At 43.6% G+C, this 27967-nt stretch overlaps 1 protein-coding gene across 1 annotated transcript in view; it reads right to left on the bottom strand.

Moving 5' to 3' along the window:
• Nucleotides 1-27967, bottom strand: part of LOC126108650 (insulin-like growth factor 2 mRNA-binding protein 1) — an 824356-nt gene that overhangs the window by 519829 nt on the left and 276560 nt on the right. The window contains 1 exon segment of the mRNA XM_049913959.1: nt 26118-26171. Coding sequence (XP_049769916.1) covers nt 26118-26171 — 54 coding nt within the window.

The following is a 27967-nucleotide window of genomic DNA, read 5'->3' as shown; positions in this document are numbered from 1 at the left end:
GAATATTTCGTTCCAATTCCACTCCTAGGAGTGACAAAAATAATAATTAACTAAACTTGCACGGGGCCACGCCTCTTTGTTCTTCTGTATTTCCTCATATTATTTACTCCTGCTGTGTTTTCTTCCAGTTTTATGCAATCAGAATATGGGGACTATTTCGGTGTTTAGCAGATCGAGAACGTCTACAATTGTGTGAGAATGGAAAAATTCAAAATTCTAATGATAGTTACGACTCTCTGATACGAAAATCACGCCCAGAGACAGCTTTTGTTTCCACAACTGCTGATAAAGTTGCAGCGTATGATGTTTGTTGAGTTTTAACGTGCTAATCTTGGGAGACTACGAACTCTACAGAGGCTAGGATTTCATCCAGAACCTTTCACACTGTCGATATCGAAGGAAATCGATAACAGGGCAAGTAATGCAGCTGACATTATTGTTACTTAATTTGAAAATCAGGTTAACCTGAGAGGACAAGCAGGGAAAAGACTGTTTGAGGATGAAGAGGAGAATGCATATGGTTCCCACTAGTTCACCCAGATAAGGTATGTCCTAATACAGACACACTTAGATCTTTGATTCAGGTTTCCTGTAATTCATTTTTAGCAAATGTTATGTATATTTTCCCCACGTACAACTGACATTATAGTACTTAAATTTAGCATGCATTTAGTCAATACTATAGTGAAACATTCTGTGGAAGGAATTTTCATTTACCACAATAGTAAGGTATTGATGTAAGAGAAAAGCCCTACCATTCGGCATTTTTTCATAGAACTCTGGACAATTGTTCAAATCTAACAAAAAAAGATATTAATATTCTGTTCCACAAATATTTGTAATAATGGTATGTCACTTTGCGCATAAATACATTCAATTTGTTCCGACAGATTTTTCAAAAAATAACATTTCTCTCACCTTCAAAAAATTTGAATTGTTTATAGTTAAAAACGTACAACTTCAATAAGCATGAAAACGTATGTATCCATATAACATTCCTTAACAATTGTGCCAAATTTAGGTACATTTCCTTGAAAACTTCGGACTTTATAAGAGCCGGTTTAAAGTGTTGCAACTTCGCATAATTCCTCCCCTTAGCAATCTTTAATAAAATAACAATAATTAGAAACTTATATTCCCAAAGGAAACTGGAATTTTGCACACGGTATACAACGTTAGACATGTGACTACGTGGTTTTTAATAAAAAATGATGATTAGATAAGTGTTAATTCCGATATATTTGATAAATTTTATATTTAAATTATGTAGGTATTTGAACTGATTAAAAAAATAAAACGAAAAAAGACCATTTATCACCCACTTACTATTCACCAGTGCTACCCACACGACACAGTTTTAGTGAATTAACGTTACTCGCAAAATTTCAGTATAGATTCTCTCGAGAATTTTTGAATGTTGCATTCAAGTGCGTTGGTGGGATTGTTATTTAAGTTCCGAAACTCACATCCATAAATATAAAAAACTACAAAAATCGTATTGCCGGGTGGTCTTCTTGTCAGCTTGCCCTTTTCTGTGAACCACAGACGATAGGCTACAGTCAGATTTCATATTCCTAGATTTCTGGGCAGTTGACACGGTGCCCCACTGCACATTGTTCACAGAGGTACCAGCATACGGAATAGGTTCCAGAAACGTAACTGAAAGAGTTCTGAAGTGATACAACTGATTAAGCTGTCGTCGACGGCGAATGTTGATCAGAGACAAGGGTAACGTCAGGAGAGCCCCAGGGAAGCGTGATAGGACCGCTGTTATTTTCCATATACATAAATGATCTGACGGACAGGTCGAGCAATAGTCTCCGGCTGTTTGCTAATGAAGCTGTACTGTAAGCAAAGTATAGCCGTTGGGTGACTGTAGAAGGGTGACTTAGGCAGAATTTCTACTTGGTGTGATGAATGGATACTTGCTCTATTCGTAGAGAAACGTTACATTGTAGCACACGAGTGGGAAAAACAACCCTGTAATGTTCTAATACAGTATTAGCGGTGTGCTGCATGACACAGTCGGGCTGATTTAATATCTACGTGTAACCATGCAAAGCGATGTCAAATGGAACGAGCACCTAAGGATGGCAGTAGGGAAGGCGAATGGACGACTCCGGTGTATTGGGAGAATTTTGGGGAAGTGTGGTTCATCCGTAAATGAGACCGCGTATAGGACACTAGCGCGACCCGTTCTTGAGTACTGATGGAGTGTCTGGGATTCTACACTACGTCGGATTAAAGAAAGATATCGAAGCCAATCACAAGCATGCTGCTAAATTTGTTACCGGTAGCTTCCATCAACACGTAGATGTTACAGACATGCTTCGTGAACTCAAAAGGCATTCCCTGAGCGTTCTTTACGCGAAATACTGTTGAGAAAGTTTGAGGAACAGGCATTTGCAGCCGACTACAAACCGATTCTACTGCCGCCAATTCATATTCCCTGTAAGGATCGCGAGGACAAGACAAGAGAAATTAGGGCTCCTACGGAGGCATTTAGACAGTGGCTTTTCGCTCGTTCCATTTCCTGGTTTATATGGAAAGGACACTTCCTGAATGATGGAACCATTTTAACCACCGTAGGCTGCCAGTTTTATTTCTTTATTGCACCATGCAAATAAATTACATTACTGGTCAGTTTTGCCATGTTTCCCGCGTTCTTAAACAGTTTCGTTTCTGTATCACTGCATAAGATTATACGGTATGTTGCTAAACCAATATGCGACAACTAGTAAGCTAGCTGTCCGCAAGGTTTTCGCCTACATGACGTGTTACGAAAGCTGTGCTTGTAAGCTTATTGGTACGTGCAAGACTAAATTTGTAATATTCGACATACTGGGTGATAATTATTGAACTACCTTGGGGAAGATCAGTTTGGATTCCGTAGAAATATTGGAACACGTGAGGTAATACTGACCCTACCACTTCTCTTAGAAGCTAGATTAAGGAAAGACAAACCTACGTTCCTAACATTTGTAGACTTAAAGAAAGCTTTTGACAATGTTGACTGTAATACTATCTTTCAAATTCTGAAGGTGGCAGGGGTAAAATACAGGGAGCGAAAAGCTATTTACAATTTGTACAGAAACCAGATGGCGGTTGTAAGAGTCGAGGGACATCAAAGGGAAGCAGTGGTTGGGAAGGGAGTGAGACAGGGTTGTAGCCTCTCCCCGATGTTGTTCAATCTGTATATTGAGCAAGCAGTAAAGGAAACAAAAGAAAAATTCAAAATAGGTATTAAAATCCATGGAGAAGAAATAAAAACTTTGAGGTTCGCCGATGACATTGTAATTCTCTCAGAGACAGCAAAGGACTTGGAAGAGCAGTTGAATGGAATGGATAGTGTCTTGAAAGGAGGATATAAGATGAACATAAACAAAAGCAAAACAAGGATAATGGAATGTAGTCGAATTAAGTCGGGTGATGCTGAGGGTATTAGATTAGGAAATGAGACGCTTAAAGTAGTCAAGGAGTTTTGCTACTTGGGGAGCAAAATAACTGATGATGGTCGAAGTAGAGAGGATATACAATGTAGACTGGCAATGGCAAGGAAAGCGTTTCTGAAGAAGAGAAATTTGTTAACATCGAGTATTGATTTAAGTGTCAGGAAATCGTTTCTGAGAGTATTTGCATGGAGTGTAGCCATGTATGGAAGTGAAACATGGACGATAAATAGTTTGGACAAGAAGAGAATAGAAGCTTTCGAAATGTGATTAGATGCGTAGATCACATAACTAATGAGGAAGTATTGAATAGGATTGGGGAGAAGAGAAGTTTGTGGCACAACTTGACCAGAAGAAAGGATCGGTTGGTAGGACATGTTCTGAGGCATCAAGGGATCATCAATTTAGTATTGGAGGGCAGCGTGGAGGGTAAAAATCGTAGAGGGATACCAAGATATGAATACACTGAGCAGATTGAGAAGGATGTAGGTTGCATTAGGTACTGGGAGATGAAGAAGCTTGCACAGGATAGAGTAGAATGGAGAGCTGCATCAAACCAGTCTCAGGACTGAAGACCACAACAACAACATGAAATAAATACGTCATAACTCCTGAAACATTTGCGTTCGTAAGTTCAAACTGTACTGTTGGCCGTGGAGCACGACCGGAATTAGTATGTGCATAATGGTTTTGTTTAGCGACGAAGCCCACCTTCATCTGGATGGGTTCGTCAATAAGCAAAACTGGCGCATTTGGGGGACTAAGAATCCACATTTCTCGATCGAGAAGTTTCTTCACCCTCAGCTGGTGACTGTGTGGTGTGCAATATCCAGTCACGGAATAATCGGTGAGATATTCCTTGATGGCAGGTCGACTACCGAACGGTACGCGAAGGTTATGGAAGATGATTTCATCCCTATTATCCAAATCAAACTTGATTTCGACAAGAAAGCAGGAGGAGCACTATGGGGACCGCATTCTGGCTCTGTGGTACCCAGAGGCCACTGGCGTGGACCTCGATTGGCCGCCATATTCTCCAGATGTGAACACATGCGATGCCATTGTGTGGGGCTATATTAAAGACAAGTTGTACATCAATAACCGCAAACCATTGCTGAGCTGAAAACAGCCATTCAGGAGGTCATCGACAGCATCGATCTACATCTACATACTCCGCAAATCACATTCAAGTGCCTGGCAGAGGGTTCGTCGAACCGTCTTCCCAATTTTCTATTATTCCAATCTCGTATATCGCGCGGAAAGAGCGAGCAGATATCTTTCCGTACGAGTTCTAATTTCCCTTATTTTATCCTGGCAATCGTTTGTCCGTATGCAGGTTGATGTCAACAAAATATTTTCGCATTCGGAGGAGAAAGTTGGTGATTGGGATTTCGCTAGAAGATTCCGTCGTAACGAAAAACGCCTTTCTTTTAATAATGTTCAGCCCAAATCCTGTATCATTTCTGTGACACTCTCTCCCATATCTCGCGATAATACAAAGCGTGCTGCCCTTCTTGGAACTTTTTCGATGTACTCCGTCAGTCAAATCTGGTAAGGGTCCCACACCGCGCAGCAGTATTCTCAAAGAGGAAGGACAAGCGTAGTGTAGGCAGTATCCTTAGTAGATGTTCCGACACTTCAGCAGGTCATGAAAAATTTCGCTATTCGCCTGCGGCACATCATCACCAATGATGGCAGGCTTATCGAACATGTCATAACCTAAATCCGAATATCCGTAGTGACCTTTACATGTTCTATAAAGTGTGTCCACGCAGTAGTTTGTAAAGAATTTATGTTTTTCATATAGTTGAGTAATTGTCACCTTGTATGAATATGTGGGATCAAGTGCCTTGCGCCGGATAGTATGAAACAAGTGTCATTAAATGTGACACACACATCATCAATAGGTCTAAAATGTGATTTATACGCATGGAGCATTAAAGTAATAAAATTGACAGCTTATGGTGGTTAAAATGGTTTTATCATTGAGATGATACATTGAGGCTATGGATCCACACATGAAGAAATTAAAGGAAAGGAAATACACTACTGCCCATTAGAATTCCTGCACCAAGAAGAAATGCAGATGATAAACGGGTATTCATTGGACAAATATATTATACTAGAACTGACATGTGATTACATTTTCACGCAATTTGGGTGCATAGATCCTGAGAAATCAGTACCCAGAACAACCACCTCTGGCTGTAATAACGGCCCTGATACGCCTAGGCATTGAGTCAAACAGAGCTTTGATGGAGTGTACAGGTACAGCTGCGCATGCAGCTTCAACGCGATACCACACTTCATCAAGTGTAGTGATTGACGTAATGTGACGAGCCAGTTGCTCGGCCACCATTGACCAGACGTTTTCAATTGGTGAGAGATCTGGAGAATGTGCTGGCCAGGGCAGCAGTCGAACATTTTCTGTATCCAGAAAGGCCCGTACAGGACCTGCAACATGCGGTCGTGCATTATCTTGCTGAAATGTAGGGTTTCGCAGGAATCGAATGAAGGGTAGAGCCACGGGTCGTAACACATCTGAAATGTAACGTCCACTGTTCAAAGTGCCGTCAATGCGAACAAGAGGTGACCGAGACGTTTAACCAATGGCACCCCATACCATCACGCCGGGTGATATGCCAGTATGGCGATGACGAATACACGCTTCCAATGTGCGTTCACCGCGATGTCGCCAAACACGGATGCGACCATCATGATCCTGTAAACAGAATCTGGATTCATCCGAAACAATGACGTTTTGCCATTCGTGCACCCAGGTCCCCATCTGTTGACTCGGGGATCGAGACGTGGCTGCACGATCCGTTACAGCCTTGTGGATAAGATGACTGTCATCTCGACTGCTAGTGATACGAGGCCGTTGGGAGCCAGCACGGCGATCCGTGTTACCCTCCTGAACCCACCGATTCCATATTCTGGTAACAGTCATTGGATCTCGACCAACGCGAGCAGTAATGTCGCGATACGATAAACCGCAAACGCGATAGGCTACAATCCGACCTTTATCAAAGCCTGAAACGTGATGGTAGGCATTTCTCCTCCTTACACGAGGCATCACAACAACGTTTTACCAGGCAACGCCGGTCAACTGCTGTTTGTGTATGAGAAATCGGTTGATAACTTTCGTCATGTGAGCGCGTTGTAGGTGTCGCCACCGGCGCCAACATTGTGTGAATGCTCTGAAAACTAATCATTTGCATATCACAGCATCTTCTTCCTATCGGTTAAATTTCACGTCTGTAGCACGTCATCTTCGTGGTGTAGCAATTTTAATGGCCAGTAGTGTAACTAGTATTGGTGCAAGGTACCATACATCATATGGCGGTTTGCGGATTATGTATGTCGATGTAGATGAACACCAGACGTATCCAGCAGACCACTCTGTGATTGCCAAATATAAAAAGGCGAAAGCGGAAGGACAGCGGGTTTGAAAGCCTTGGGCGCCGTCCCAGGAATAGCTCAGAGGGGAGCCTGCGAGTCTGCCCGGAATAGCAACTTCCTCAGGAAGCTGGTCTGCAGCCGTCTCCCTGCAGGGCGGATCGTAGTTAGCACCCGAAGGCGAACGACAATAGAAGCAGAAACGTTTCAGTAAACACGGCGCAGCATTCCATCCGTTTGTGACAAAATTGGATACTTAACCGTGCACGTAATGTAAGGGGCAATCAAATGAAAACGAGACAGATGAAAAAAAAAAAAAAAGAAATAAATAAACTGATTATAATTTGAAAAGTAATCGTCACGACTGTGCATACATTTATCCCACTACGTCTACATTTTGGGGGACATGAAAGGTACCTCCACGAAGATTGCAATAAGAGAAGGACAAGAAATGAGTAGCAATCGGATGAACCCTTGGCAATGTCAGAAGACGCCGCGAAGCGCGCTGACGGCATATCCTTTCACAACCGGTTTTCATTCACGAGGACAACAGTCTACCTAGGTGTCACTCTGGACAGGCCTCTAGCCTACAGGCAGCAATGACTAAAAGCGAAACATAAAGTCATTGCTCGCAGTGGGATACTTAACGGGCTCCGGAAAGGCTCAAAATCATGAAAAGTTCAATTTTTACTTTTTTACGTTTTCTGAATCTGCAGACTATTACCTTTTAATAGATATATAATTTATTCAATTCCGAAGACTACAACTATTTTTTTAATTTTTTTTTTTTTGAAATGTGTTCTACATGGGCGTGACCCACTGTGGCGCTGTTAAACTGCTGTCAAATGGTGTTATTATTAACGTCCGTGTTCATCAGGTACATTTTAGTGATGTGAGATAAAGTATGTGTTGTGGCTAACCTGTGATGGTTCAATATATATCGCTGGTGTGATTGTCGATTGTTTCATGTTCATTTACTCTGTCGTTATCTCGAAAATATTCGTAATTAATTCTGTTTCTTGAGTCTCTGTTTTGTTGAAGTATAATAATGAGTAAAAGTAAAGTTATTAGAAATCCTCTGAAGGATGGCAACATTGTAAGGTGCAAGGTATTTAGAAATATGGGAATGAAGATAGGTTCTAACATGGTACGAGCGATGCTTGCTTTAGACAAGGAACGTCTTCGGGCTGCAGACAGGGCTGTAAAGCGTCTACAAATACAAGCAAGAGTAAACAGGAGGAGGAACAAGAGGAAGCTGGAGGAGGAGTTTGCAGAGGATGAAGATAATCCATCCTATGGACCTGGAATGCACTAAAAAGTTAATCCAATCTTTGTCGCTCGATTCCCAAAACTTTTATTTTCTCATACTAATTACATGTTTTCTTAGGTTCTTCCAAACATATTTGTTTCAAACTTTCAGTAAATGTTACACAGTACCTTCTGCATAATTTAACACAGCCTTTTTCCAAAAAACTGTATATTTCTGAATATATAAATAAAAAATTGCAAAAAAATGTGAATTTTCATTACAATTGAAAAAAAATCATCTTTAATAACTGAACTAAAATTTTGTAAAATCCCTGTGTTAAGTTGTAGCCCATATTCCAATAAATAATCTGTAAAAAGTTCAACTTCCTACCTCAAATACTTTGTGAGGAAAGATGTAATTTATAAGCGTTATTTTAACATTGCAAGGTCCGCCCCAGTAGCTGAGTGGTCAGCGTGACGGCTTGCCGTCCTCCGGGCCCGGGTTCGATTCCCGGCTGGGTCGGAGATTTTCTCCGCTCAGGGACTGGGTGTTGTGTTGTGTTCATCATCATTTCATCCCCATCCGGCGTGCAGGTCGCCCAATGTGGCGCCGAATGTAATAAGACCTGCGCCAAGGCGGCCGGACCTGCCCCGCGAGGGGCCTCCCGGCCAATGACGCCAAACGCTCATTTCCATTTCCAACATTGCAAGTATAGGGCGTTCCGGAGCCCCTTAAGAAACTGATTGGCAGCAGCTGGGGAGCCAACCTGAACCTCCTAAGGACTTCTGCACTTGCGCTTTGTGTATCAGCGGGTAAGTACGCTACTCCTGTGTGGAGCGCTTCAGCTCATGCTAAGAAAGTCGATAATGCGGTCAACGATATTGCAAGGATCATCTTGAAGCCAACACCAGAACAGGAATTGTATCCGATTGTTGGAGTAGCCCCACCAAATATCCGGACGAGAAAAAAAGCAGGAGAATGACCGTCGACACCCTCTGCACGGTCATCAGGCGGCAAGATCCCGCCTTAAATCCCGCAAGAGTTTCCTTGGTAGGACTGCGCCACTGGAGGGAGCACCACGGACAGTTCGTCTTGCAAGGTGGAAGAGCTCACTGCCCGTAGGCGTCTCACCCAAAGAAGAACTAGCTCCTGGCGCAAACCTACAATGTCCTGTATGGAGGTCTTCAACCGCCTAAGAGTGGGCGTCCCCCGATGCGAGACCGACTTGAAGAAATGGGCAATCGTTCCAGCGAGCGCAGACACCTCTTGCGACTGCGAGGCTGAAGAAGATCCAAGCCACCTACTTGTATGCCCCATCCTAGACAACTCGAGCACAATACAAGATGTTTACTAAGGAAATGAGAAAGCTATCGCAGCTGCTTTTTTTTATGCTGACCGGACACAGAAATGAATGATCTGCATCTACATCTACATCGATAGTCCGCAGTCCACCCTACGGCACGTGGTGAAGGGTACCCCGTACCACACCTAGTCATTTCCTTTCCTGTTCCACTGTAAAATAGAACGAGAGAAAGACGACTGTCTATAAGCCACCGTTTGAGCCCTAATTTCTCGTTTCTTTATTTTCGTGGTCCTTACGCGCAGTTCATGTTCCAGGTAACAGAACCGTTCTGCAGTCAGTTGCAAATGCCAGTTCTCAAAATTTTCTCAATCCCTACAGGGATTCCCATTTGCGTTCCCGAAGCATCTACATAACACTTGCCAGTTGTTCGAACCTACCGTTAACAAATCTAGCCGCCCGCCTCTGAATTCCATCGCTGTCTTCTTTTAATCCGACCTGGTACGGATCCCAAACACCCGAACAATACTCAAGAATAGATCGCACTACCATCCTATATGCGGTCTCCTTTACAGATGAACCAACCTTTCATAGAACTCTCCCAACAAACCGAAGTCAAACATTCGCCTTGTGGTGTCACTGCCAGACACCACACTTGCTAGGTGGTAGCCTTTAAATCGGCCGCGGTCCGTTAGTATACGTCGGACCCGCGTGTCGCCACTATCAGTGATTGCAGACCGAGCGCCGCCACACGGCAGGTCTAGAGACACTTCCTAGCACTCGCCCCAGTTGTACAACCGATTTTGCTAGCGATGGTTCACTGACTAATTACGCTCTCATTTGCCGAGACGATAGTTAACATAGCCTTCAGCTACGTCATTTGCTACGACCTAGCAAGGCGCCATTATCATTTGCTAGTTATCTTGTGATGCATGTACCGTCAGACCGATGTTCACCAATTATGGATTAAAGTTAAGTATTCCATCAGCTACGTACTTTTTTTTGCTAGTATAATTACTTTACCTGTTCCAGACCTCACGCCAGCCTGCGTGAGCTTAAACGCGTGCCTTTCGGCTTCCTCCTCCTAGTGGCTTGGCTGTCTTGCCAAGTCACAACACGCCTTTCTACCACGATGGTCACATGCTCGTTCTATTTCATATCGCTTTGCAGCATTACGCCCAGATATATCGACGACGTTACTGCGTCAAGCAGGACGCTACTGCAGCTGTATCCGAACATTACGGGTTTGTTTTTGCTATTCATCCGCATTAACTTACATTTCTTTACATTTAGAGCTAGCTGCCATCCATGACAAAAAATATGGTTCAAATGGCTCTAAGCACTTGAGGTAATGGATGCAAACGCCGACGAACAGCAATCAGCTTGGGTGCATTAATAAGAGCAACGTTCTCTGGACAGTCGTTGAGAAGACACTTCTGGCAGACCCTTGGTACATCTGGGCCGTCAGCTGCTCTACGGTAGTACATCTATTCACCCGTACACATCTTCGCAGCCGCCGCTCTCCCCTGTCATCTATGGCCTTGGCGCACCACAGTCTCTCTCCATGTACGGTATACTTTAACAACGCCAGCACACGAACAGTTTACACAATTAGTCGTTTCGGAAATGCTTCTATCTAGGTCCAACAGCCAATTATTGTCCCCCTTTGGACGTCAGATAAATCGCTCCCTTTCCGCAATACGACAACGACCGCACTGTTTTCCGCGTCCCCCCTGGCATGCTTTATATACCCTCCACTGCTAGTGCTCCCACCTGCCGTCTGTGAGTGGTTACTGCACGTTGACGTCGGACATCGGCGGTGGTCACTGGACAGTATACGTAACTATAAGTTTGTGCGGAAGTCTCAAAGCGCGAATCCTACTTACACTTGACCAATTTTTGTTTTTCTTCATTCCACGTAAGAGGAGATACCAACGTTCAAAAATGTTCAAATGTGCGTGAAATCGTATGGGACTTAACTGCTGTGGTCATCAGTCCCTAAGCTTACACACTACTTAACCTAGATTATCCTAAGGACAAACACACACACCCATGCCCGAGGGAGGACTCGAACCTCCGCCGGGACCAGCCGCACAGTCCATGATACCAAAGTTCACTCAAGGATGGCCTTATGATACTATATGCGAATCTATTTTCAATCGAATCATTTCTGACACAGACCCAATAGCGACTGTCTGTGTCTCATACATAATTCCGTGCCCCTCGGTTAGTGCTCCACCAACGCATAATTCGCACGCTGTAGTAGTCGTCTGTGGCGATAACGCTCAACACATGTGTCGTGAACGGTGCGAGCTACACTGAAGCGCCAAAGAAACTGGTGTAAGCATGCGTATTCAAATACAGAGATATTTAAACAGGCAGAATACGGCGCTGCGGTCGGCAACGCCTATATAAGACAACAAGTGTCTGACGCAGATGTTAGATCGGTTACTGCTGCTACAATGGCAGGTTATCGTGATTTAAGTGAGTTTGAACGTGGTGTCATAGTCGCCACACGAGGGATGGGACACAGCATCTCCGAGGTAGCGATGATGTGGGTTTTCCCTGTACGACCATTACACGAGTCTACCGTACATGTCAGGAGTCCGGTAAAACATCAAATCTCCGCTATCGCTGCCGGAAAAAGATCCTGGAAGAACGGGACAAACGACGACTGAAGAGAATCATTCAGCGTGAAGTGCAACCCTTTCGCAAATTGCTACAGGTTTCGATGCTGGGCCATCGACAAATGTCTTCCTGTTTACCTATCTCTATTTGAATACTCATGGGTACACCTGTTTCTTTGGCACTTGCAAGTATATGAGACAGCCAAAATACTCTCAGACTTCAAGAAGAATGTAGAATTCGAGTTCCAAAGAAAGCAGTTGCTGACAGGTGTGAATGTTAAAATGGTTCAAACGGCTCTAAGCACTATGGGGCTGAACATCTGAGGTTATCAGTCCTCTAGACTTAGAACTACTTAAACCTATCTAAGGACACACACACAAACATGCCCGAGGCAGGATTCGAACCTGCGACCGTAGCAGCAGCGCGGTTCCAGACTGAAGCGCCTAGAACCGCTCGGCCACAACGGCCGGCGGTGTGAATGTTAGCGAACTATCAGTTTTACATAAATTCGTTGTACGAGAGTGGAAATACTACTACAAGCCAACTTCAGAGAAGATCAGTTTGGATTCCGGAGAAATGTCGGCACACCCGAGGCAATACTGACTCTACGGCTTAGAAGGCAAGATGCTTCGTTTGTAGCATCTATTGACTTAGAGAGATATTTTAACAATTTTGACTCGAATGCTCTCTTTCAAATCCTGAAGGTAGCAAGGATAAAATAAAGGGAGCGAAACTCTATTTACTACTTGTACAGAAACCAGAGTGCGGTTATAAGAGTCGAGGGGCATGGCAGGGAAGCAGTACCTGAGAGGGGAGAGAGACAGGGCTGTAGCCTATCCCCGGTGTTAGTCTGTATATGGAACAAACAGTACGAGAAACAAAGAACAATATGGAGTAGGAATTATAGTTCAAAGAGAAGTAATAAAAACGTTGAGGTTTATTGATGACATTGTAATTCTGTCAGAGGCAGCAAAGGACTTCGGACGAGCAGTTGAGTGGAATGGACAGTGTCTTGAAAGGTGCGTATAAAATAAACATCAACAAAAGCAAAACTAGGATACAGGAATACCGTCGAATTACATCAGTTGATCCTGACGGAATTAGTTTATGAAGCGAGACATTTTAAGAAGTCGATGAGTTTTACTATTTGGTCAGCAAACCACGAGGGCTATCCACAAAGTACATTACGTTTTGGAATTAAAAATAAATAAAGTATTGGAAAACTTTTTTTATATACAGATGAAAACCACACTTAAATACTACTTTTCTACATAGTTGCCATTTAAATTAAGGCACTTATCGTAGCGATGGACTAGCTTGGAAATTCCTTCGTCGTAAAATTCAGCCGCCTGCGCCTTCAACCACGTGGTTATCTCTTCTTGAAGCTGTGCGTCGTCATCAAAACGCTGCATGGCCAACCACTTCTTCATTGCTGGGGGGGGGGGATAAGTGGAAGTCGCTCGGTGCCAGGTCGGGACTGTACGGCGGATGAGGAAACAACTCCCACATAAAAGATTCGATAACTTCACGAGTGGCATTTGCCATGTGGGCCCGGGCGTTGTCGTGAATCAGCAAGATCTTTGAGCCCAAGTTTCCCCTGCGCTTCTTTTGTATTGCTCTTCTGAGGTCGTGCAGAGTTTGGCAATACCTTTGAGAGTTTATTGTAGTGCCTCTTTCCAGGAAATCCACAAAAATCACACCTTTTCTGTCCCAAAAGAAGAGGTAACCACGTGGTTCAAGGCGCAGGCTGCCGAATTTTACGACGAAGGAATTTCCAAGCTCGTCCATCGCTACGATAAGTGCCTTAATTTAAATGGCAACTATGTAGAAAAGTAGTATTTAAGTGTGGCTTTCATCTGTATATAATAAAAAAAATTTCCAATACTTTATTTATTTTTAATTCCAAACCGTAATGTATTTTGTGGATAGCCCTCGTAACTGATGATGGCCGAAATAAAGAGGATATAAAATATAGCCTGGTACTGACAAGAAGTGCGTTTTTGAAGAAAAGGGTGTTACGAAGTCTTTCCTGTAAGTATTTGTATGGAAGTGAAACATGGAGATCCAGAAGGACGTAGGTTGCAGTTGTTATTGGGAGATGAAGGGGCTTGCACAGGTTAGAGTAGCATGGAGAGCTGAATCAAACCAGCCTTCGGACTGAACAGCACAATTCGTGAAGTTCAGAACTGATCAACTTATCAAAGCAAAAATGCCGTGTGGCTAGGACCTCCCGTCGGGTGGACCGTTCGCCGGGTGCAAGTCTTTCGAGTTGACGCCACTTCGGCGACTTACGTGTCGATGTGGATGAAATGATGATGATTAGGACAACACAACACCCAGAGCGGAGAAAATCTCCGACCCGGGCCGTGAGGTATGACATTCCGTCGCGCTGACCACTCAGCTACCAGGGGCGGACAACTTGTCGAAGTAGTTCTATGCAACTCTGAAAAATTCTCTGGAAAATAGATTCTGAAGTTTTCCGAGCGTCTTTAATATCCAAAATCAAGGTCATTTATTCGATGGTCCATGTGACTGTGTGGTAAAATGTGTCCCTGCCATATGAGCAGTCCAGGTTCACTCTCTGAATGCGGTAAATTTTTAAACATAGGTGTCTTATCTAACATTTCTGTGAAGTGTAAGGTACATAAAGATAAAAAAAATTAATTTTTTTTCTAATTTAAACTATATTTTATAAAAGATCGATAATTACGAATTTGTATTTGCAATGAAAACTTCATTTTTGTGTATAACATGTAATTAGACGTGCAGTTTTCATAAATATGCCAATTACATATGTGATAATTAGCACACATTTCATGAATGTTGTATTTACATGATGTATGTGTTCTAACTAAATGAATAAAAAAAATTATGAACAAAATCAGACTCGGACTGGCGATACAAGATTCGGGCGCTGCTGATTTTCATGCATCATTTTGCATCTTACGCTTCATGGAAATGCTAGTAAAATAAATGCCTCTGTTTTAAAACCTACATCGGTCAGAAATCGAACCTACGCTCTCTTCATGGCCCGCGAGCATTCTATCACAAAGCCAACCGACTTTACTTCACCGTATTACACGGAGGTAACTAATAGCCATGGTATAGCGATATGCATAAATACAGATAGCGGTAACATCGCCTATGCAAGGTATAAAAGGGGAGTGCATTGGCGGAGCTGTCATTTGTATTCAGGTGATTCAGGTGGGAAAGTTCCCCGCGTCATTATAGCCGCACGGCGAAATTCAGTAGACTTTGAATAGGGAACGGTACTTCCAGCCAGACGCAGGGGACATTCCATCTCGGAAATCGTTAAGGAATTCAGTATTCCGAGATTCAAGGTGTCAAGAATGTGCCGAGAGCACCAAATTTCAGGCCTTACCTCTCATCACGGATAACGCAGTGGCCGAGAGCCTTCACTTAACGACTGAGAGCTGTGGTGTTTGCGTCAGTGCTAACAGACAAGCAACACTGCTTGAAATGATGGTAGAAATGAATGTGGAACTTACGAGGAACGTATCCTTTAGCACACCTGGACGTAATTTTGTGCTAATGGGCAGCAGACGACCGTCGCGAGTGCCTATGCTAACAGCACGACATATTCAACTTCCTGGCAGATTAAAACTGTGTGCCCGCCGTTCTCATTTCTACTACTTCTCATTACCTTCGTCTTTCTCCGATTTACACTCAAACCATATTGTGTACTCATTAGACTGTTCATTCCGTTCAGCAGATCATTTAATTCTTCTTCACTTTCACTCAGGATAGCAATGTCATCAGCGAATCGTATCATTGATATCCTTTCACCTTGTATTTTAATTCCACTCCTGAACCTTTCTTTTATTTCCATCATTGCTTCCTCGATGTACAGATTGAAGAGTAGGGGCGAAAGGCTACAGCACTTCGTTCTTGATCGTCCACTCTTATTATGCCCTCTTGGTTGTTGTGCATATTGTATATGACCTCTCCCTATAGCTTATCCCTACTTTTTTCAGAATGTCGAACAGCTTGCACCATTTTATATTGTCGAACGCTTTTTCCAGGTCGACAAATCCTATGAAAGTGTCTTGATTTTTCTTTAGCCTTGCTAAACCTACTTAAACCTAACTAACCTAAGGACATCACACACATCCATGGACCGTAGCGGTCGCGCGGTTCCAGACTGACGCGCCTACGCTCGGCCACCCCGGCCGGCTATGGCGGGTTTAGTGACATCTCTGAACAGAGGGACTGTGTCTGTGATACAATATCCACAGTCAACGTCTATATTCAGGAGTTCTGGGAGTCGGGGTGATGCAAAACTTTTTTTCATGTGTGTAATTTGTGGGTTTCCTGACGAGCACGATTTGTTCTCTTCGCGTTCACTGATCATCAGTTAATATGACGGGAAAGTTTACGCGGTGACAGGGTGGAGAGTAGTTTGCAGGGGCGCAGCAGCGGAGAAGCGGTGCAGCGTAACGGAATTGGGCGATGTCCTGTTGCAGAGCGCGCGGGAAACAAAGCGCAGACCGCCTGTACAGGACCCCCGAAAACTGGTCCGCGCCGCATGCAGCTCAACGAATTACCAAATTGTGGCCCACCTGGCCTCCTAACAAAACCGACTAGTTGGGCCGTTAAGGGAACAGCTTCACATCCTGTCAGCTCATTGTCCGACACAGCAACTTCGGAACATAATACGTTGCTGTGGCATACCTAGAAGAACGTAATGATTGCACTTCCAAAGAAGGTAGGGGTCGACAGGTGTGAACTTTACCACGCTATCGACTTAATAAGGCATGCTTACAAAATACTGACACTAAGTCATTACAGAAGAATGGAAACTCGGACAGAAACCGAATTAGGACAAAATCAGTTTGGATTTCGGAGAATGTGGGAATAAAAGAGAATAGATTGCAAAAAGGTAAAACGTACGTCTGTGGCATTAGTAAAACGTACGTCTATGGCATTAGCAGATTTTTTTCACGCTTGCTGGATTCAGAAAATATCCTTTAGTGGTCAAGATTGCAATTTATTAATTTTATTGATTGCTACGGTACTTCCCGCTAAAGTTGTCACCCATCTTCACATCTGTAATTAAATGAAAATTTCATGTAAGGAAACACACTAAAGCGGCAAAGAAACTGGTATAGGCATGCATATTCAAATACAGAGGTATGTAAACAGGCAGAACACGGCGCTGCCGTCGGCAACGCCTGTGTAAGACAAGTGTCTGGCGCAGTTGTTAAATCCGTTACTGCTGGTACAATGGCAGGTTATGATTTAAGTGAGTTTGAACGCGGAGTTGTAGTTGACGCACGAGCGATGGGGCACGGCATCTCTGAGGTAACGATAAAGTGGGCATTTTCCCGTACGAACATTTCAGGCGTGCACCGTGAATATCAGGAATCGGGTAAAACATAAAATCTCCTACATGGCTACGGCCGGAAAAAGATCTTGCAAGAACGGGACCAACGGGCCCTGAAGAGAATTGTTCAACGTGACAGAAGAGTAGCCCTTCCGCAAATTGCTGCAGATTTCAATGCTGGGCCATGAACAAGTGTCAGCGTGCGAGCCATCACAGATATGGACTTCGGAGCGAAGGCCCACTCATGTACCCTTGATGACTGCACAACACAAAGCTTTTTGCCTCGCCTGGGCCCATCAATAGCAACACCGGACTGTTAATGACTGGAAAAATGTTGCCTCGTTGGACGAGCCTCGTTTCAAATTGTATCGAGCGGATGGTGTACGGGTATGGAGAACCCATTGACCCTGCATGTCAGCAGGGGACTTTTCAAGCTGGTGGAGGCTCTGTAACTGTGTGGGTCGTGTGTAGTTGCAGTGATATGGCACCCCTGACAGGTGACACCTACGTAAGCATTCTGTATGATCACCTGCATCCATCCATGTCCGTTGGGCATTACGACGGACTTGGGCAATTCCAGCAGGACAATGCGACACTCCACACGCCCAGCATTGCTACATAGTCGCTCCAGGAAAACTCTTCAGATTTGAAACACTTCCGCTGTCCTTCAAACTCGTCAGATGTCAACATAATTGAGCATATGTGGGATGCCTTGCAACCTGTTCAGAAGAGATCTCCACCCCTCGTACTGTTACGGATTTATGAACAGCCCTGCAGGATTCATGGTGTCAGTTCCCTCCAGCAGTGCTTCAGACGTAGCCCCGTCGTGTAGCTGCACTTCTAAGTGCTCTCGGGGGCCCTACACGATATTAGGCATGTGTACCAGTTTGTTGGGCTCACTAGTGTATAGTATGATACAAAGTGCCAATACAATACTTCCTCAACGTAAATACGATGCGCAATGAAATTAATGCAGGAGTAGGTTTAATAATGAATAGGAAAATAGGAATGCGGGTAAGCTACTACAAACAGCATAGTGAACGCATTATTGTGGCCAAGATAGATACGAAGCCCACACCTACTACAGTAGTACAAGTTTATATGCCAACCAGCACTGCAGATGACGAAGAAATTGAAGAAATGTATGATGAAATAAAAGAAATTATTCAGATAGTGAAGGGAGACGAAAATTTAATAGTCGTGGGTGACTGGAATTCGAGTGTAGGAAAAGGGAGAGAAGGAAACGTAGTAGGTGAATATGGATTGGGGCTAAGAAATGAAAGAGTAAGCCGCCTGGTAGAATTTTGCACAGAGCACAACTTAATCATAGCTAACACTTGGTTCAAGAATCATGATAGAAGGTTGTATACATGGAAGAACCCTGGAGATACTAAAAGGTATCAGATAGATTATATAATGGTAAGACAGAGATTTAGGAACCAGGTTTTAAATTTTAAGACATTTCCAGGGGCAGATGTGGATTCTGACCACAATCTATTGGTTATGACCTTTAGATTAAAACTGAAGAAACTGCAAAAAGGTGGGAATTTAAGGAGATGGGACCTGGATAAACTGAAAGAACCAGAGGTTGTACAGAGTTTCAGGGAGAGCATAAGGGAACAATTGACAGGAATGGGGGAAAGAAATACAGTAGAAGAAGAATGGGTAGCTTTGAGGGATGAAGTAGTGAAGGCAGCAGAGGATCAAGTAGGTAAAAAGACGAGGGCTAGTAGAAATCCTTGGGTAACAGAAGAAATATTGAATTTAATTGATGAAAGGAGAAAATATAAAAATGCAGTAAATGAAGCAGGCAAAAAGGAACACAAACGTCTCAAAAATGAGATCGACAGGAAGTGCAAAATGGCTAAGCAGGGATGGCTAGAGGACAAATGTAAGGATGTAGAGGCTTATCTCACTAGGGGTAAGATAGATACTGCCTACAGGAAAATTAAAGAGACCTTTGGAGATAAGAGAACCACTTGTATGAACATCAAGAGCTCAGATGGAAACCCAGTTCTAAGCAAAGAAGGGAAAGCAGAAAGGTGGAAGGAGTATATAGAGGGTCTATACAAGGGCGATGTACTTGAGGACAATATTATGGAAATGGAATAGGATGTAGATGAAGATACGATACTGCGTGAAGAGTTTGACAGAGCACTGAAAGACCTGAGTCGAAACAAAGCCCCCGGAGTAGACAACATTCCAGTAGAACTACTGACGGCCTTGGGAGAGCCAGTCCTGACAAAACTCTACCAGCTGGTGAGCAAGATGTATGAAACAGGCGAAATACCCTCAGACTTCAAGAAGAATGTAATAATTCCAATCCCAAAGAAAGCAGGTGTTGACAGATGTGAAAATTACCGAACTATCAGTTTAATAAGCCACAGCTGCAAAATACTAACACGAATTCTTTACAGACGAATGGAAAAACTAGTAGAAGCCGACCTCGGGGAAGATCAGTTTGGATTCCGTAGAAATACTGGAACACGTGAGGCAATACTGACCTTACGACTTATCTTAGAAGAAAGATTAAGGAAAGGCAATCCTACGTTTCTAGCATTTGTGGACTTAGAGAAAGCTTTTGACAATGTTGACTGGAATACTCTATTTCAAATTCTAAAGGTGGCAGGGGTAAAATACAGGGAGCGAAAGGCTATTTACAATTTGTACAGAAACCAGATGGCAGTTATAAGAGTCGAGGGACATGAAAGGGAAGCAGTGGTTGGGAAGGGAGTAAGACAGGGTTGTAGTCTCTCCCCGATGTTATTCAATCTCTATATTGAGCAAGCAGTAAAGGAAACAAAAGAAAATTTGGAGTAGGTATTAAAATCCATGGAGAAGAAATAAAAACTTTGAGGTTCGCCGATGACATTGTAATTCTGTCAGAGACAGCAAAGGACTTAGAAGAGCAGTTGAACGGAATGGATGGTGTCTTGAAGGGAGGATATAAGATGAACATCAACAAAAGCAAAACGATGATAATGGAATGTAGTCGAATTAAGTCGGGTGATGTTGAGGGTATTAGATTAGGAAATGAGACACTTATTTAAAGTAGTAAAGGAGTTTTGCTATTTGGGGAGCAAAATAACTGATGATGGTCGAAGTAGAGAGGATATTAAATGTAGACTGGCAATGGCAAGGAAAGCGTTTCTGAAGAAGAAAAATTTGTTAACATCGAGTATAGATTTAAGTGTCAGGAAGTCATTTCTGAAAGTATTTGTATGGAGTGAAACATGGACGGTAAGTAGTTTGGACAAGAAGAGAATAGAAGCTTTTGAAATGTGGTGCTACAGAAGAATGCTGAAGATTAGATGGGTAGATCACGTAACTAATGAGGAAGTATTGAATAGGATTGGGGAGAAGAGAAGTTTGTGGCACAACTTGACCAGAAGAAGGGATCGGTTGGTAGGACATGTTGTGAGGCATCAAGGGATCACCAATTTAGTATTGGAGGGCAGCGTGGAGGGTAAAAATCGTAGGGGGAGACCAAGAGATGAATACACTAAGCAGATTCAGAAGGATGTAGGTTGCAGTAGGTACTGGGAGATAAAGAAGCTTGCACAGGATAGAGTAGCATGGAGAGCTGCATCAAACCAGTCTCAGGACTGAAGACCACAACAACAACAACATGAAATTAAAGGATCACTTAAACTCGTGATTGTCTCCCATAGCGACGTATAAGTTTGAAATTTGGCACAAAGGTTCCTACAACCTTTCTCTTCAAAAGTGCTAAAGCGTGGCGCCTGTTACGCCGCCCTAAGGCTCAGAGACGCTTCGAGCAGCAACCTGTCGACACCTGCGAGAAAAGGTCACTGCTCAAAAGTTCATGTAAGGTGGGTTAATGATGTCACATTGGCACCAAATTTCACCACAGTTCTGCCGAATGCCACCATGGACGTGTCACACGATGAGCAGATCGTCCTCTTACACACAGCTTTGAAATCACGCGGGAAACATACCAGACACGCTGCCGCTCAGAATCGGCAATAAAAGGCCACAGGGGGTGGCACAAAGGGCATCAGTGAAACCGTCCCTTCCCTTGGGACGTTGATTCCCACATAGTTTACTGTAGAAAACAATATTTTCGGTGCATAAGCAACTGGATGACGTTGTTGACAACCCACTGGACGATTCAACCTTACTCTAAGGATGATGATGATGATGATGTTTGGTTTGTGGGGCGCTCAACTGCGTGGTTATCAGCGCCCGTACAATTACCCAATCTTTGCTCAGTCCAATTTCGCCACTTTCCTGGATGATGATGAAATGATGAGGACAACACAAACACCCAGTCATCTCGAGGCAGGTGAAAATCCCCGACCCCGCCGGGAATCGAACCCGGGACCCCGTGCTCGGGAAGCGAGAACGCTACCGCGAGACCACGAGCGGCGGACTACTCTAAGGACCCAGTCGGCCTGCAACCTCAATGACCATTATGACCTTTGAAGCGCAGTGCGACCGCAGTTTTTGCTCTGGTATACAAGATGGAACCACTAGCAACCGTTCAAAACCATCCGACGAAATTTGAACGTGATCTGAAGCATCAAAGTGGTTTTATGTCTTTTCAACGCTTCTGTGGCGACATAACACGGGGACGGGGGACGAGGGGTTATTTTATGCTAGATATTCATGTGCGTGAATAAAATCCCCAAATCGGCAACACCCTCGGTGCCACCCACGCACCTTTGTTGAGCACTTTAAAATTGTCGCTGTCCGAAACTTCAGCCTCAGTTTCGCGACCTTCTCTAGCACATGAAGGTAGGCAAACCCCATCTAGGGGATTTCGAAGGCCTTACCTAACCACGCAGGTCTTAGAGCAGCCACGAGACTACACTACTGATCAAAAGTATCCGGACACCTGGCTGAAAATTACTTACAAGCTCGTGGCCCCCTTTTTCATATTAGGTGCATTGTGCTGCCACCTGCTGCCAGCTACTCCATATCACCGACTTCTGTAGGCATTACACATCTTGAGAGAGCAACTGATTGAACGTATGCCTGCGAGAGTGGAAGCCGTCATCAAGGCTAAAGGAGGGCCAACACCATATTGGTGTTCGGGAATAGCAGCCCATTCTTCGGGGAGTGCTGCACTGAGGACAGGTATCGATGTCGGTCGGCAAGGCCTGGCTTTCCAAAACATCCCAAAGGTGTTCTACAGGATTCAATTCAGGACTCTGTGCAGGACAGTCCATTACAGGGACCTTATTGTCCGCCACAGGCCGTGCATTATGAACACAGCACAGATGGTGCTACTGAAAAGGCAGCGTTAGAGGGACCTTTTGTCTCATTATGAACAGGTGCTTGATCGTGTTGAAAGATGCAATCGCCATCCCCCAATTGCTCTCCAACAGTGGGAAGCAAGAAAGTACTTCAGTGTAGGCAGTGCCACGCAAAACAACAAGGGGTGCTAGCCCACTCCATGAAAAACACCATAACACCACCGCCTCCGAATTTTACTGTTGGCACTACACACGCTGGCTGATGACGTTCACCGGGCATTCGCCATACCCGCACCCTGCCATCGGATCGCCACATTGTGCACCGTGATTCGTCACTCCACGAAACGTTATCCACTGTTCAATCGTTCAATGTTTACGCTACTTACACCAAGCGACGTGTCGTTTGGAATTTACCGACGTGATGTGTGACTTATGAGCAGCCGCTCGACCATGAAATCCAAGTTTTCTCAGCTCTCACGTAACTGTCATAGTACTGGCGGTGGATCCTGATGCAATTTAGAATTCCTGTGCAATAGTCTGGATAGATGTCTGCCTATTACACATTACGACCCTCTTCAGCTGTCGGCGGTCTCTGTCAGTCAACAGACGAGGTCAGCCTGCACGCTTTTGTGCTGTACGTGTCCCTTCACGTTTCCACTTCACTATCAGATCGGAATCAGTGGACCTATGGATATTTAGGAGTGTGGAAATCTCGCGTACAGACGTATGACACAAGTGACACGCAATCACCAGACTACCTTGGAAGTTCGTGAGTTCCGCGGAGCGCCCCATTCTGCTTCAAGATGTGTAATGCCTACAGAGGTCGGTGATATGGAGTAGCTGGCAGCAGGTGGCAGCACAACGCACCTAATATGAAAAACGTTTGTTCGGATACTTTTGATCACATAGTGTAGGTGTCAATGCTACCGACAGGTTCAAAGTGCTGAACAAACGTGTGTGGGTCGCACAGATGGTGCTACTGAACTGGCAGTCTTAAAGGAGCCTTTTGCCGCTTTATACAAGCACATGATAACGTTGCAGCCCCTCGTGAACATGGCATAGGAGGGCACGAAACAGAAGCGCCGGAAAAGCTTAAAACCTTGTTACTTCACATCACGTTTAAATTTCGTCGAATGGTTTTGAACGGTCCCTACTGGTTCCACCCTGAATAACGGACCAAAAATTGAGATCGCACTGCTCTCCAAAGGGGTCATATCACGTTCAGTGTGTTTGCAGCCCCACGTTGTCTTGAGTGTAGGGTTGAATCGACCATGGGGTGGCAACCGTGTCAAACGTTGCGAAGAACGTCATTCTCTTGCACACCACACCATACCGCACTGCAAACCACGAAATGTGTGTAAATGCACGCCGCAAGAGAAGGTGTGGTTTCATTGACGCCCTTAACGCTACCCACCGAAGGTTTTTCATCTTCGTTGATCCAGTATGGATCGTGGGACGACGGCTGGCATCAACTTCTTGATGCAATAATTTACCAACAGGCGTATGTATTGTAGAAATTTATTTTGTTTTCTTTTATGAACTTCTATGTGCTACCAGTTGCGGCATTATATTGATGCCATCTTCAGGCCCCTGTACAATGAGTGGAAGAAATGTATTATTATAAAAAATATAGAACATACAACAACTGACAGGTATCATGTTAACTATCTAAGTCGCTGAAAAAGACATATCACTAAAACTGTATGTAACATTAGGGCACATATGCTTCTGCTTATTCTACAATACATACAGCTGTTGGTAAATTATTGCATCAAGAAGAAGCCTTTTCATGTCCATTTCTAGCTGCGGTGTGTCTGAAATGTTTCTCTCGACCACTCACACGTAAACTGCGTGATTTCAGAGCTGGGAGCCGCGGTTCTGCTCCCCGTCACAGAAGTGACAAAAGCAGGAGTGAATTATGGGTAAGAGGGATGTGACGGTCTGTTCATGGTATGACACGTTCTACATTTACATCTACTTTTATACTCCGCAAGCCACCCAAAGGTGTGTGGCGGAGGGCACTTTACGTGCCACTGTCATTACCTCCCTTTCCTGTTCCAGGGAACAGTCGTGTACGGTTCGCGGGAAGAACGACTGCCGGAAAACCTCCGTGCGCGCTCGAATCCCTCTAATTTTACATTCGTGATCTCCTCGGGAGGTATAAGTAGGGGGAAGCAATATATTCGATACCTCATCCAGAGACGCACCCTCTCGAAACCTGGACAGCAAGCTACACCGCGATGCAGAGCGCCTCTCTTGCAGAGTCTGCCACTCGAGTTTGTAACGCTATCACGCTTACCAAATAACCTGTGACGAAACGCGCCGCTCTTCTTTGGATCTTCTCTATCTCCTCTGTCAACCCGACCTGGTACGGATCCCACATTGATGACCAATACTCAAGTATAGGTCGAATGAGTGTTTTGTAAGCCACCTCCTTTGTCGACGGACTACATTTTCTAAGGACTCTCCCAATGAATCTCAACCTGGCACTCACCTTACCGACAATTAATTTTATATGATCATTCCACTCAAATCGTTCCGTACGCATACTTCCAGATATTTTACAGAAGTAACTGCTACCAGTATTTGCTCCGCTATCATATAATCATACAATGAAGGATCCTTCTTTCTATGTATTCCCAATACATTACATTTGTCTATGTTAAGGGTCAGTTGCCACTCCCTGCACCAAGTGCGTATCCGCTGCAGAGCTTCCTGCATTTCGCTGCAATTTTCTAATGCTGCAACTTCTCTGTATACTACAGCATCATCCGCGAAAAGCCGCGTGGAACGTCGACACTAACTACTAGGTCATTTATATATATTGTGAAAAGCAATGGTCCCATAACACTCCGCTGTGGCACGCCAGAGGTTACTTTAACGTCTGTAGACGTCTCTCCATTGAGAACAACATGCTGTGTTCTGTTTGCTAAAAACTCTTCAATCCAGCCACACAGCTGGTCTGATATTCTGTAGGCTCTTACTTTGTTTATCATGCGACAGTGCGGAACTGTATCGAACGCCTTCCGGAAGTGCTTTAGGCAGAATTGTGAAATTTGGTGTGAATGTGACATCATGAACCCACCTTAAAGTTCACAGGAAACTCTGAGCTGTAGTCTTTTTTTTTTCTTTTCTTTTTTTCTTTCTTTTTTTCTTCTTTACGTGCGTCGACACCTTTCTTTTCGAAGCGTCGCTGAGGCGAAGGGTAAGGTCGCAAGGCGTCAACCTTTAGCACCACTACAGAGGAAGGTTGCTGCCACCTTGGAGCCAAATATGCTTCGCTATGGGAGACAGTTACGGCGTTATTAAAAAGTGATCCTTAATATTTGTTGCGCAGTGTATATACCACACGATAAAAAGTTTTCCGTGTGCATTGCTTATAAAACAAAGGTATGATGCAAAATGCCAGTGCAATAGTTCCACAACATGAATATATAACACAGGATAACAGAAATTTACGTGTACCCTACTACATTGGCACTTCGTACCATATCATTTTTTCTTGTATAGAAGAAAGCTGACGACTCACCTCCATCCATTTCCGATCTGCTCCACTGGAGACTCTCCGGCACCTGCAGATCCCCTGCAACACACACAACACCCAGTCACTCACACTATTTAGTGACACATGCATCTTTATTATAAGGTTGACAACACTGGCCAACAACAAAAAAATAATAATTTTTGAATGTTTCCTGCACTTCATGAATCAATTCTTACTAATTTTGGGTCGAGGAAAACTAATATGAGAATGAAAAAATTTCCTTAGCTCTAGTTTCTGTCATCCACACTAGGTGGAAGTATTTTACATTAATGGATTAAGAGAAAAAGATAGATTTTAATTACATATGCTAACAACGTTGAATGCGTATTTGAATTTTTTTAAATGGTAGTTACACTTTAAGAGTTGTAAATTGTCGAAATACCTCGCAAATGTTTGGGTCTGTAGGGAATCATATGGTGGCTACGTGAGATCTTCGTCTTTTAGCTTGCTTACTGTAACGGAGTTCCGGAGCATTCCTACACATAGACCAACAGTAATTCGCATGCATTGCTTCATTCCAATGGCCCTAATATCTCTGTTCCATAACAGAAATGTTCTGATGGAATCTTTCTCCGTGTTCATCACTGACTGCTCCACAACTAGGAGGGAAAAAGTCTAATTGGGAATGGAGATAATGGATTTTAGGGAACATATTGCATCCAAAGTTATGGTATTTTTGTAGGAACACTGTCCCCTACTGAGTGTAGTTATCATATCTCTTGTTGCCTAAAAATGCACGAACAACTTCCTCGAAGGCTTCCAGACCTTCTTTTTCTTTCCCCTCCAAAATTTTGTCAAATGAACGATCCTTTAAAAGTTCTCGAATTTGTGGCCCGATAAAAATACCTTCCTTAATTCTTGCATCATTTAATTTCGGAAATTTCTCTCTTATGTACTGAAAAGTCCGTTCTTCTTGGTTCGTACCTTTGACAAAATTTTTCATCAACCCAGTTTGATATTCAGGGGTGGGAGAAGAACATATTTTGGGTCCACGAGAGGCTCGGCAACATTTTTCTCCCTAGGGTTAAGATTTCTCGCACGCCAGTCTGCTTTTGCGGTTTCCTATCCCTACCGTCCCATATATATGAGGCAGAAACGGTTTGTTTATCCCAGTTGCATTCCTAATAGTATGACAATGACTTTTGGTTAACCACAGATATTCCTTTTGTGTTCATGATACTTGATTGAGTCCAAGAGGGCTGTCATATATGTATATGTCTCCTTCATGTGAACTGCATGACCAACAGGAACAGAAGAAAAATGGTTGCCATTGTGAAGTAACACAGCTTTCAAACTAAGCTTGGAGGATTATTATTTATTTGTAATTTCTGCTACTAGTCACTTTTTTATTTTTTGTTTTATGTTTAATCTAGCATAATACGATGCGTTTAGAACATGTTCTGTTCATGATCAGGTGTTTATACATACAGAGAATTTCTCTGTAAGATAAAAAAGTGACTGGCAGGAGAAATTACAAATAAATAATTATCCCCCACAGTCACAGTTCACAGACATACCCATTATGAACGAAAATAATAAAGCTTGGAGGAGTCTTTCAATAGCATCTAGGGATCATGATTCACATTTCACATTCAAAAATTAATGCCGCGGCAAACAACAAGATTGTTTTTCTCCTCCACAAAGGAAAGCAGGTCCATGTGACGATTTCTGTACTGTGAGACTGTGACATCACTTTCGAGAACATTCCATTGCTGAAGTCGAGACCCTTCTCCTTTGACAGGTCAATGTCTCTAATGAGATCAATCAATTCCGCTTGACTCGATCTGTGTGGTTTATCATCTTTTCCCTCAAAATCAGCGTCACGGGATGTAGAA

The sequence above is a fragment of the Schistocerca cancellata genome, chromosome 11, assembly GCF_023864275.1.
Source record: "Schistocerca cancellata isolate TAMUIC-IGC-003103 chromosome 11, iqSchCanc2.1, whole genome shotgun sequence".
Lineage (NCBI taxonomy): Eukaryota > Metazoa > Arthropoda > Insecta > Orthoptera > Acrididae > Schistocerca > Schistocerca cancellata.
The sequence above is the reverse complement of the archived record's forward strand: the minus strand, read 5'-3'. Positions and strand labels throughout refer to the sequence as shown.